At 47.5% G+C, this 12,355-nt stretch overlaps 1 protein-coding gene across 1 annotated transcript; it reads right to left on the reverse strand.

The window, feature by feature from the left end:
• Nucleotides 1–604: 604 nt before the first annotated feature.
• On the reverse strand, nt 605–10,860 carry xpot (exportin, tRNA). The gene is made up of 25 exons (XM_015387747.1): nt 10,705–10,860; nt 7,861–8,013; nt 7,701–7,783; nt 7,568–7,624; nt 7,419–7,488; nt 7,120–7,338; nt 6,858–7,042; nt 6,612–6,780; nt 5,586–5,822; nt 5,481–5,519; nt 5,346–5,408; nt 5,146–5,270; nt 4,933–5,077; nt 4,724–4,843; nt 4,557–4,651; nt 4,415–4,484; nt 4,111–4,349; nt 3,749–4,034; nt 3,485–3,674; nt 3,247–3,363; nt 3,052–3,167; nt 2,927–2,974; nt 2,786–2,857; nt 2,662–2,718; nt 605–2,575 (listed from the first exon to the last, which is right to left on the reverse strand). Exons 2-25 carry the CDS (start codon nt 7,945–7,947, stop codon nt 2,549–2,551), a joined length of 2,916 nt encoding a protein of 971 aa, XP_015243233.1. The 5' UTR covers nt 7,948–8,013; nt 10,705–10,860; the 3' UTR covers nt 605–2,548.
• Between the last annotated feature and the right edge of the window lie 1,495 nt (nt 10,861–12,355).

A 12,355-nucleotide genomic window follows, 5' to 3' on the forward strand; every position in this document is an offset into this window, starting at 1 on the left:
TCCAGATGCATTTGAGATATCAAAAAAGTACTCCAGAGTGTTGTTCAGCATGGGGGTGAGTAGAAAATGAAGGCTAATCATGCTTTGGGTGTACAATTCCTTTAAGTCAGTGGGCCCCATATTTCCTAAATCCTCCCCTGATTGTGTGTGTAGAAAGTGTCGAGGTGCAACATAACAGGCAGCAACTGCTGATTGGATTTAATGCGTAGCAGGCCATCCTCACACTGCCAACATTTCATACTGAACACCTGAAACATCAGGCTCGTTTTGATCGCCTACTGATGGAGATTCTTATTCTGGCTGCAGACAAACCAACCGACAAACGCTTGCCTGTGCAGATCTGAGCTAAAACATGGTAGAAAAAACTCAAGGTTGTAATTTTACTTGGACTAATGGCTTCCCACGCTCAATCTGAAGCTCCTATCCTCTGCATTTCATGGGATCACCAGTAAGAAAGGAGGTCACGTTAGACAAAAAGTAGCTCTCCATAAAAATCTGAAGGAAGGTAAATGTATTGATAGAGAGAACAGGAAAGAACTAATGGATTTAAGTCCTAGTGGCAGTTAGGAACATCAGGAGGTCTCTATTCTAACTGATTTGGTGCAATGAAGCTTCCTGGTTGCAGCTCTACTCCTTCCTAACTGCCAGCACTATTCAGATAGCAATTCAACATTCGTCTGTTTCAATTAGCATCTTGTCTAAAGGCTTTGTTGGGCTGCTGTATAAGAGCCTCGAACTCAAAGCCATTTCTGACATTTTGATTTTAAAAAGTTTTCTGGATGGGAAGCGAAACATCTTCAAACTTGGAAACAAAGTTCAGTGGATTGTTTTTAACTTTTTATGAATGACAATAACCTGGATGACTGAGAACTTTACCCAGCGTAGTCCACTATAATGACTAAATCTAGCTGCAAGTCTTTGTTCCCTTTTGTGCCACAATGCTTCCTACCACCTTTAATCCATTTACTGCCTCCTGAAGGGAGAAATTTAGAATTACTTTTGTGAATTGTATTGTGACTAAAAATCAGAGTGCATCTGCGATTTGAAAAATGCATTTTTATAAATTGAGATTATATTGCAAATGCAAATAAATGCCCAGACCTCTACTCTCTACTCAGCTTCAATCCTTTAAACCAAAAGCTGACATCTGTTAGGAATCAAATTCATATGATTAAAAACAGGCTTTAGATTAAGAATCCCATTTCACATGGTTAGCAGAACAACATGGAGGACAACCTCTCAATCAATAAGCTTTTTCCTAACAATCCCAGAGTTTCTTGATCTTTTCTTGGCACAACTCTCCCATCTCTAAGGCTCACAGAACATGGTGCAACAGTTGCCCATATTTTATGGTCAAAATCTGCATTTTGTTTTTCAACAATGAAGAGGATCAGTTCCTCATTTGAGCCCATCTTGACCAAAACACCTTTTATAAATAGGAGTAACTTGATTTGAGTGATTTAGATGGATGATTATAATTCTAACAAATCAAGAAAATGTATTTCCAGCTCAGGATAGCAGCTAGTGGGCGGGGCTTACAGCTTCTGCTTATATGGGACTAATCAGGTCAGTAAAAAGGCTTTAACCATGAGTTTATTTCAATAAATCACTGGCAGGTGACTCATTTTAATGATTGCAGTTTTAATCATGGCACATTTGGGCCCTCAGACACATGGATAAAAATCACAACCAAACTGAAGCAATGCTTCTGAGCCGTTCGGTCTCCTTTTACAATATTTGGGTCAAGATAACCGAAATTTTCCCAAATTAAATATCGAATTAATCTAAACAAAAACTTTCTTCGGGCTGAAACGGGGCTTAAAAATAATCTACATTATTTTAAGATGAAATGAGATCTACAGGAACTTCACAGAGTTCCAGAATAAAACGGCAACATGATAAATAAATGAAATAAAAATCCTCCAACGGTCCGACTCTCATCAGAGTTTAACTCGTTTCGATCAAAGTAACAGAAAATATTTTCATGTAAACATTCAAAGGAAAAATCAGAATGAGTTCCTCTTTAACACATTAACTGGCTGTTTAATCTTGGCCTTCATGGGCTTCCGTACAAAACTTCCAGATGAGATGAATTATTAAAAAAACTAAAGCTAGGATCTTTTATTTACAGTCTGAACTTCTCTATTTACACTTTGTTCCTCCGATCCATCAGAACCTATGGAGGATCCACAGCGAGATGGAGATGGTTCTGGAGTCCAGAAGGTTCTGGTTCTGGACAGAGAGGATGGGTTGAATGTTTCCACTGCAAACTCAACCAAAAAAACAAAAAAAAAACTAAAAGGTTTTCAACCCGGTTCTGTTCGGCCCGTTTTCTGAAGAACTCAGGGTTCGGGGGTGAGACGCCATCTGCTCGTCTGATCCAGAACTTTTCCTTTCTCCTGGTTCTTCTGCTCCGAGTCCAGAACCTCCAAGCTGTCAGGCGGCCCGGAGCGCCGACCCGTTCTACTTCCACAGTTCCTGAATAAGTGCCGAGTTCCTGCGTGCTGAGCGGAGAGTTTAGTTCTTGGGTCCGGTTGGAGGTCCGGTATCACAGCTTGGCTCTCTGGAAGAACGCCTGCAGACAGGAGGAGTCAGAACCGCCTGAACATCTGGACAGAACCAACCAAGCAGAGAGGAGAACCGGACCGGGAAGCCGCCTACCTTGATGTAGTTCTTCAGAACTTTGACGTCGGGCTGCTGCAGGACCTGACCCAGCTCCTGAAGGGAAAACCAGAATCAGAACCAGAACAATAAGGAGGAGTTCCTCCTCTGGACCCGGTCCTACCTGTGAGATCTCAGGGGAAACCTGCAGGGACGGCAGGTACTCGTGCTGCAGGAACTGGATGAACTCGGACCCCTGAGGAAGGAACCAGGTTAGAACCGAATCAGAACTTATCAGAACAGTTGAACCGTTTGGGTTTTTTACCCTTTTGAGATGGATCATCTTCAGTGTGAGAGCGCACTCCGACAGCGTCTGCAGAACGACAGAACCATCAGAACCAGCAGGTGAAATAATCGGGTTTCAGACTGGATCCTGATCCACGGACTCACCAGAACCGTCTGGGCGTCAGAGAGGTCGAAGGTGGGTTTGAGCGGAGCCAGGAAACACGCCGGGACGATGTGTTTGTAGATGAAGTCAGGGAAGCCCACCATGCCGTCCTTCCCTCCTGCAGGTCGGATCAGAACCAAACAGACGGTTAGAAAGCAGCCGGAACCAGAACCGGGCGTCCTGCCGGGGAGACTCACCCCACAGCTCCACCAGCCGGGACAGGATGATGAAGCAGGTCTTCTGGGCGATCGGGTCGGGGAACTCCACGGCGCCCTGGATGATGGTGAACAGAACCCGCTCCACGTTTTCTGCTCCTGAAACCAGAATTAAATGTTTACCAGCATCTGGACCAGAGGTTCTGAAGGGGTAAAGCGACCCTCCAGAATCTTCTGGAACAGCTCCTGGTTTATTTAAGGCTCAGGTGGCGCTGCTCACCCTGGTTGGCCAGAACCTCGTTCATGCCGCTCCCTGCGATGGTCTGGATGAAGCTGAAGTAACTCCTCCTCAGCATCTGCTTCTCCAGCGCCGCTGTTTGGTCGTTCTCCTCGGCGGGTCGGCCCAGAACCTCGAAGATGGCCAGAACCAGCGGCATGAAGATCTGCTGCAGGAACGGCGACACCTGGCACTGCGGGGAGAGCAGGAGCCGTCAGCCGGGAGGCGGAGCGTTTACGGGGTTCTGCTGCTGGTTCTGGTCGGTACCTTGAACTTGGCGGTGATCTGGCTGATGAGTGGGATGAACTCCTGCAGGTCTCTGGCCTCGCAGTCCTTCAGCATGTGCTCCGAGGCGGCGGGGATGAAGGGCAGCACCTCCTCCTCCAGGCAGATGATCATGCGGTGCAGGAAGGAGCGGACGGCGCCGCGTAGAACCCCCCGCTGGACCGGGCAGCTCAGCGCCGGCAGGAAGTTCTGCAGACAGTCCCTGTAGACCTCGGTGCAGCCGCACTGCTTCACCGTCTGCTTGTTGCTGAACGCTTTGCTGGTCCGGCTGCAGAAACACAAGGAAGAGGAGGTTAAACCGGGCCCGCTGGGTCCACACGGAACCGACCGCTGCTGGGTCTGACCTGGCGAAGCCGACGGCGTGGCTCAGGGCGTCTGCCAGGGTGACCTGCCGCTCCTCCACCGTCTCCTGCAACAGCTTGGCGAGCAGCAGGCGGAAGGCGTCCATCAGCGGCGCCAGGAGGCTCCGCATCAGAACCTGCTTCCTCTCCATCGGACTTTCCCCGCTAACGATCAGAACGCCGGCCGCTTCGAACATGAAGAGCTGGTCGTCGCTGGTAAGCAGCGCTGGGAAGCCATTCTCCTGCAAAGAAGGGAGGAGTCAGAGCGGAGGGGAACCTCAGCGGCCCAGCTGGAGGCGGTACTTACAGGAGGAGCCAGCTCCAGCAGGTCCTGGATCCTGGTCAAGATGTCCTCGATGAACGCCGTCATGTGTTTGCTGGACAAAAAAACGGTGGTCAGAGCGGAACCGGCAGAATGCGGCCGGACCGAGAAATGGACCTGAACTCACTGCAGGGTCTTGATGAACCTGGAGAACAGGTAGGCCACTCGGCTCCGGACCTTCGGGCTGTTGTGTCTCAGTCCTCTCTGGTCCAGGAACGCCATCTGAGGGAAGACGGCTCCACATCAGAACACGGCGCGGCTGATTGGGAAGGTTCTCCAGGAGGCCGGACTCACCAGAACATTGGGAATGTGCTGAGGCTCCACCACAAAGAACTTGTCGTATCTGACGACCGTTTCGAAGAACTCCAGAGACACGGAGGAGTGCTGGTAGCTGCTGACGCCGCAGGACACCAGCTGGAGACGGACAGAAGGACGCGGTTATCCTACAGCTCCAGGACCTCCTGTTCAGTCCCCCATGGGTAGGAGTTCTGGTTCTGACTCACCGTCCTCATCATGTCCTGCAGGGCGCTGGTTTTAGCCGTGTCGCCGGAGAAGTGGGCGCCGTGGGACGCCGGCAGAGCCTCTCCCAGCATGTAGAGCAGCCGGATGGCCACCTCCACCTCCATAAACGGCGCCGCCTGCCACGTCCTGATGGGGCACAGAACCGGGTCAGAACCAGAACAGTCATCGTTGTCCCTCTACCAAGCTGCACTCACTGCATGGTGCTGGTGAAGACGCGGCGCACGGCTTCCAGCAGCAGCTCTGGGGACACCTGGGCCAGGCGGTCCAGCAGCATCTTCAGCTGCTTCCTGTACTCCACAAACATGGCCTCATCTTCCCCCTGCAACACAAACCAGGTCTCATCAGAACCGTGTGGCGGCGGGGAACCCTGCACAGCCCCGAAACACCGGCCCACCTCGTTCTCGAAGTTGTACTCGTCGTCATAGGTCAGCTTCTTCATCACAGCCAGCATGACGGCCTGCAGCACAGCCAGAACGTTAGCTCCGCCCTCAGAACCAGAACCTCTGAAGCTTCCTGCTCCTCCACTTACCTCCACGTTCGCCTTCTGCTGCTCCGTCAGCTGTGGAAGCTGCAGAGACAGAGCGGGTCAGGAGCTGTGTCGCTGGAAGAGGCCCCGCCCCCCCGAGGGACTCACCTGTTTGAGGACGTGCAGGTAGTCGTAGCAGAAGCCCACCATGTTGGCAGAGATGTCGTCGTCTTCGTGCAGCAGCAGCTGAAGCAGCAGCGGAACCTTGGCCTCCACCGCCTGCAGCGTCTCCGCCGCCTCCTTCGCGCTGCCGGACTTCACCAGCTTGGTCCAGCTCAGAACCAGGCTCTGACCCATCCCGTTCACCAGCCGGGAGAACTTGGCCAGGAAGTCCACGTCCTCCTCCTGGGGGGGAGAGGACATTGTTGGACCCGACGCTCCCATCTCCCCAGAGCCTCACCTATTCAGAACCAGGTTCCTGAACCAGTGGACCCAGAACCACTCCGGAGTTTAGGGTCACAACGTTCTGTTCTAGAAACAACAGAACCAGAACCGTCCAATGAAAGAGGATCACCATTTTTTATATATCAATTTTTCTCCTCTTGTTTCCTTTTTCTGAGTAGATGAATTGCGATATCCCTCTTTGTTTTCACAAAGATCAAAGGGGATCAATACTTTAAATGTTTTCTGTCCTCCTTAACTCCCATCATTGGTAAAGTTTCTATTTTTTTAATGTTTCATTCATTGTTTTTGAACAAGTTTGTCCTGCTTACTATATGTGACTCCGGAACTGACTCTTTTAACGTGCGATTAACAAATTTTATTTTGTTTCTTTTCCTGTCAGACCCATTAAATTGCGGCTGAATTGCTGCGTAGCTCCGACTAAACCTTAGTCAGAGCTCGGTGTGATCATCACCGCTGACTTTCAATGAGCGCTTAACGCCACGACCTCATCTGACAATTTTCTGTTAGAATGGACACAAAATCAAACTGTGTGTGTTCTGATCATAACTCTGCTCAGTTGCCATAGTAACCGGGTCAGACTCGGAGAGAGGCATTTTTCTGTACCTCTGCTTCTGGTCCATAAACTGACTGATCTGCTCCACTGAGAAGCCAATCAGAGGCAGAGGATGCTGATCATGCATGTTTCCATGGAGACCACGCAGCTTTGGAGCCACGTGGGGGGGTACCCACCTGTTCTATGTTGAAGAACCCGGCCGACTGCAGAACCTGGCACAGCGACTCCACCAGCTTGGTTTTGTCCACCGGGTCCATTCCCTTGTTGACTATTTCAAACAGGCAGTCGCAGGCCTCCTCTCTCAGGTCCTCCATGGACATCTGACCCAGCAACAGGTTCACGAACCTGAAACCCAAACACAGCCATGACCCGACCGCACAGAACCTCCCTGAGCGGGTCTGGGATCTGCTGCGTTGACTGACCGGTCGTTGGCGATGAGGTTCAGGTCGATCCAGGACACGTAGGCGCCCACCACCTCCAGACACTGACAGGTGAGCTCCGGGTGGGTCCGCTGGTACGCCGACAGGATCTGGAACCAGGACTCCACCAGGCTGGGGATGCACTGCTCCCGCATGGAGTCTTTGATCAGAGTGTTCCTGCGGGTTTCCTGCAGAACAACAACAACCAAAACGGGTCAGCCGGTTCTGGAGGCATCGGGACGGACCGGCGGGTCACGGTCCTCACCTCAGGCGTGTGCAGGATGTCTCTGTCCACCACCTCGGCGTCGATGGCCATCAGCGTCCTCAGGTAGATGTCGACGCCGTGCGGATTCAGACCAACCAGGTTGAGGATGTCGAAGAAGAACTTGGGCCACAGAGTCAGGTACTCCATGACGAAGGTGAGGGCGAACACCTGCGCCGCCTTGTTCCTGATGAAGGCCTTCTCCGGCTGGGTGATCATCAGCTGCAGAGAACGAGGAGGACATGATCATCACAGCTCTAGAGGTTTCCTGAAGCAGCCTTCTGGATCAGAACCGGCGGTACCTGAGTCTGCAGCCACTTCATCAGCGTCTCCCTGATGAGCTGCTGCTGAGGCGCCGTCAGGCCTGCATGTCTGCAACAGGAAGAACAGGTGAGAAGATCAGCAGCAGGCGGCGCACAGGAACCCCAGAGGAACGTCTGCTAAGCCATACCTGAACTTGATCTGATGCTCAAGAACTTGGAAGCAGAAGAACTTGACGTGGTCGTCACTGCAGAGGAGAAGAAGCGCCATGAGGGGAGGCGATGTGAGGAAACAGGAAGTTCCTGTCAGGAGGAGACACTCACCTGTAGATGCCTTTAGCCAGCGCGTCGGCGCAGACCTCCCAGGCGTCCTGAGACTGCTTCAGCTGCTCGAAGTACGCCAGAGCCTGCAGAGACACAGCAGAACGTCGTCTAATCTGGAGACACAAACAGCGCCCCCTGTCTGAGCGGAGAGGACCCTCACCCTCTGCCTGTAGGGGGCGTCGGCGTTCGGATTGAGCCCCAGCAGCGCCTGCTCGTCCATGACTGCAGAGGCAGACTGGCAGGCCATGCGGGGTTAACGTTCCTCACAGTCGCTTGGCTTCTTCGGTTCTGCCAGGGAAGAGCTGTGGAACATCTAGAGGAGGAGAACCTGGAGTCAGAAACCTGGAGAGACACGACCAGCCGAGGTTCTGCTGGAACCAGAACCAGAACCAGAGCAAGTCTGAGCTGTTGGTCCAGCATACAGATCCGACTCTTTCAGACCGACACTGATTCTGGTTTAGTTTCTGTTCCAAGGATCTGAACCCCATCATGAATACATTCTCAGCCGGAACCGTTTACCAGGGTTCCTACAGCATAAGGCAAGTTAAATTCAAGACTTTTTAATGCCACTTAAAATAAAAATTTAAGACCAAATTCACAAGAAAAACCTGCTTGCAACAACTTAACCCAAAGGTTTACTTTAACATAAACCACTGCACTAATGTTTCAAATTTTGAAAAGCTTCCCATACAGGAAGAAAGCTAAAAACACACAAATTACAAATATATTTTAATAATTATTTAACTGAATTCACAAACTTTGTTTTAGCAGGGAACAAAACAAATCAGTTTTAAAGCCACAACATAACCAGTGCTAAGTCTTTTTTGCAGCTATTTTTCTTTGTATGGTTTTCTTAGTATGTTTGATTTGGTGATAACTGGAGGCGTTGCAGAGACAAGGGTGGAACAAAACTGAGAAATACCGGCTGTTTCTCGGTAACTCCATTTTGACGCTTTGTGTTTCTTGCTTCGCATGCGACTCTCCTGCCTTAATCCCATCGTTCTGAGCTTGAATGACTTCTTGCACAAAATCCACTGAGCCTCATGTATGTTCCCTGGTTTTAGCCATGGAGTAAACTCTTGGCTGGAGACAATTTTCATTACATTTACACTTGCTCATATTTTCCAGACAAAAAGTTAATGCCGCATCTCCCTAATGTTCCGGCCGCAACAACGCTTTAATTGGTTCCGCTATCGGGACGGAACCAATAATGGCGAGCCATTATTTTTTTTTTTTTATAAAAAAATAATCTATATAATCTATATAATAGTCTGTAAAACGGCGAATACGTCCTTCTTAAAATTTAATGAGTGTAGAGCCTCTTCCTGCTCACGTTTCAATGAAAACCCCAAGTCTAATCCTTCCAAAGCTGAGTCAATCGAGAACTGTTCAATAGTTGCTGCCATCTTCCTTATTGTGCTTTCTCCGGCGTCTCGCAGTTTTGTCGTCACGCCCTCAAAACCTGCCTGCTTTGCATCCAGAAATTCTAAACACATCTCTGCGTTGTGATTGGCCCGCCAGTTCTAGGGCCTGCAGCATTGATCGAGGCTAGACGCACTCGCAGGCAAAATTATTTGGCAGCTGGGCTAGTTTACTAGGCTAATCAAAACAGGCAGAAGAGGAATATGAAGCTCACTAGAGAGAAACGTGCTGCCTTGGAAATTTGGGAAATTTTGTGCTGAAAGCCCTAAAAGAAAAGGAAACAGCGTATATGGTTAAAGACATGGCTGAGCAAACGTGGCTACTACGGTCTGTCAATTTAACAGACAGAACTCCATTTCACTCATTGCACCTCCGCCATGCTGCTGTGTTTACATGTGAGAGGAAGAAGAAGAATCTTGTTTGCCCACTGAGCGATTTGCCCACGACGGTCGACTGAATTTCAAACATTTTTGATTTTCTCCCGACCTCACAATTCCTGATCAGGAGGTGGTTGTGAGAGGCTGATCGCCCCTCCCTACCCTCATTACACGATGCACCATCAGGCTGAAAGTTGGCCCGATCGGAAAATTCTCGCACCATTGGAAAGTCGGCCTGAAAAAGGCAAAAAAAAAAATTCCCCAGCTTTTTTCCTGCTTCACAAAGGTAGGCAGCAGCTTGACAAAGCCATGATGGCAATTATTTTACATCCAACTAGTATGCAGTGCTTCAGATATACACACACATCAATTTCAAACAGATGTTACCGGTATCAGCCAGGTATCGGTTATCGGAATCGGAATCGGTGCAACACTAGTTGGAACCATCTGGATACAAAGATGGTTGCTTTGAGTTCTCCTCATTATTGGACCGGATATGATGAACTAATCAGAACCAAAGGCTGATTTTCTGGGCTCAGGTCTGCTGTGCCAGCCCATAATAGCTAGCAGCGGTTGCTATGGTTACTGATAGGCAGTGATTAATGGCTGCAGATAGTTAGTGACTGATAGTTACTAAGTTAATAAGTCCTGGAGGACCGGTTCGGTTCCTCCTTTTCTCTGCGGACCGTTACACTGATTCTAACCGCCGGTTCTGGACCGTTTGGGTCACGTCCAGAACTTCCTGGGGTCAAAGTTCGGTTCTAATGTTTTATTCTGGGTCGATCTGACAGGAATATGATGCAACGCGGTGCCAACAGCTGGAGCCGGATGTGCTCCAGGCCCACCGGACTCCCAGTCACCCCCCACCCGCTGACTGTGAACCCTCCGCCGGCCTCTGAGGCCTCAGAATCACCGCTGGAAGCTAAAAACTTCTGCCCGAACAAATGGAGCGGACCGCGGCTGGCTTCAACCGGTTCAGCCGCTGCTGGAGGAGCCAGAGGCGGACAGACGGAGCGGAAGCATCCCGGAAAGGCAGCAGGATCCGCAGCAGAGCGCAGGTCCATCAGTTTAACAAGTGTTTTCTAGTTCTGAGAGTTTCAGCCCGGTTCGGTTAGCTGCCTCCACCCACCCAGCCAGCCTCCCTCAGAGCGGCCATTCTGACCTCCGACCGTTAGTTTCCTCTGGGAGGAACCCGACCAGCTCACCGTACTGAAGGCCGTCTCTTCTGCGGGTCTCTGCCCGGTTAGTTCAGCACAGCACCGCTGGGAAACCTCCAGAAATCGCCCGCATGTCGTCAGGAATCACACGGCGCCACCAGCATGTCCGCTGCGGATTTACATCCGGGTCAGGAGGACCGGGACGCTGTTAAACAGGGCCGCTAGAGGGCGCAGTGGAGCCGCAACAGAGCGGAGAATATATTTCTTTATATTTAAACTATGGTAATAAAAATTTAATTATTTTGGCCAGATTTTTCATACACAAGCGTCTATTTAAAAAAATGACCCCATCTCTCAATATTTTTAAATAATTTTATAAAGAAGTACTAACCCATTGTAAAAACCCTAAAGCCCAGCCAATGATGCAATATATTGAAATTCATGAGTCCTTTTGTTTTTTATTTAATTACTTTGTTCTACGATCTGTTATTGTTGTTTTCTAATTGTATATAGGTTCTCTGTATGATTCTATTTGTTATATTATACATACTCTGCTCAGCTTCCTAAGATGTTCAATTTACAATTTTATATAATTGTTTTGATATGCCTTGTATTAGTTTGATTCTTCAATTAAAAAAAGAAAACTTTATATTTAATTTCTTTTTAGATAAAATAAATAAAACAAGCAACACAGGGGTTTAACTAAAGTTTACTGCTGTCAAATGGGAAAACTTTAAGGCTTTGTTATTAATTTATTAATCGAGGCAGAAAAACCTTTAATATAATTTTGGAGATTTTGAGAAACTTTAAAGAATCTACACTTGAATAAATAATTTCCTAAAAATGAAAATAATATTCCATACAAATTCCACATTTTTGTCTTAAAAAGTAATGCAAAATGTCACTCCTTTATATTCAAAATTGGGAGTTACATTTTTCATTGATAACCAATCATGAATCTTTTCCCAAAAAGACTTCACCAGACAATAACTATAAAAAAAAAAAAATTTTTTTTTTTTTTTTTACATATATCAATTTTAAATCTCTAACTTAAAAACTCTGCACAGGGATATATGTTATTTTGAGTTTTAAAATGAATTTTTATTACAGAATAGGATTAGGGCCACTGAAAAAATGTTTTAAAAAAAGTTAACTGATTTTTACATTTTATATCAGTATAATGGGAGAAAAAGGTCAGAATTCTGACTTTTTCCCATATAATTATTTTTTTTTATCTATACATTTCGTTATATAGACATACTGCATTACACGAAGCATTCATTCGAAGTGAAACTGCTAGTTTTTAATCACATCAGTAGTTTTTTTGCCCTTTTTTTTTTTTTACTGCTGGAGAAAAAATGTTTTATTGATTCATCTTCCAAAAAACAAAAACCATTTAAATTTGAGGCTTTGCTTAAACTCAAATCTCTTTTTGATTGTGGCAGCAGCAGAATAATGACAATTTAATGTTTTGAAAAGCATTTCAGAGCATTGCTTTAAATCGTTTTTGGGAAGAACTGTCCATTTCATTAATTTGAGAAATATGTTTGTTCACCTTATTTTATTACATTTTTTGTAATTCAGGTTTTTAATCCAAATCATGAAATATCTGCTTTATAGTTTGATTATTACATCTTCTGTCATTATTTTGTGGAAAATAATTTGTCCTTTTAAATTATGCAAATTATTTCAATAAAGC

Source organism: Cyprinodon variegatus, unplaced genomic scaffold, assembly GCF_000732505.1.
Source record: "Cyprinodon variegatus isolate N-32 unplaced genomic scaffold, C_variegatus-1.0 Scaffold402, whole genome shotgun sequence".
NCBI lineage: Eukaryota > Metazoa > Chordata > Actinopteri > Cyprinodontiformes > Cyprinodontidae > Cyprinodon > Cyprinodon variegatus.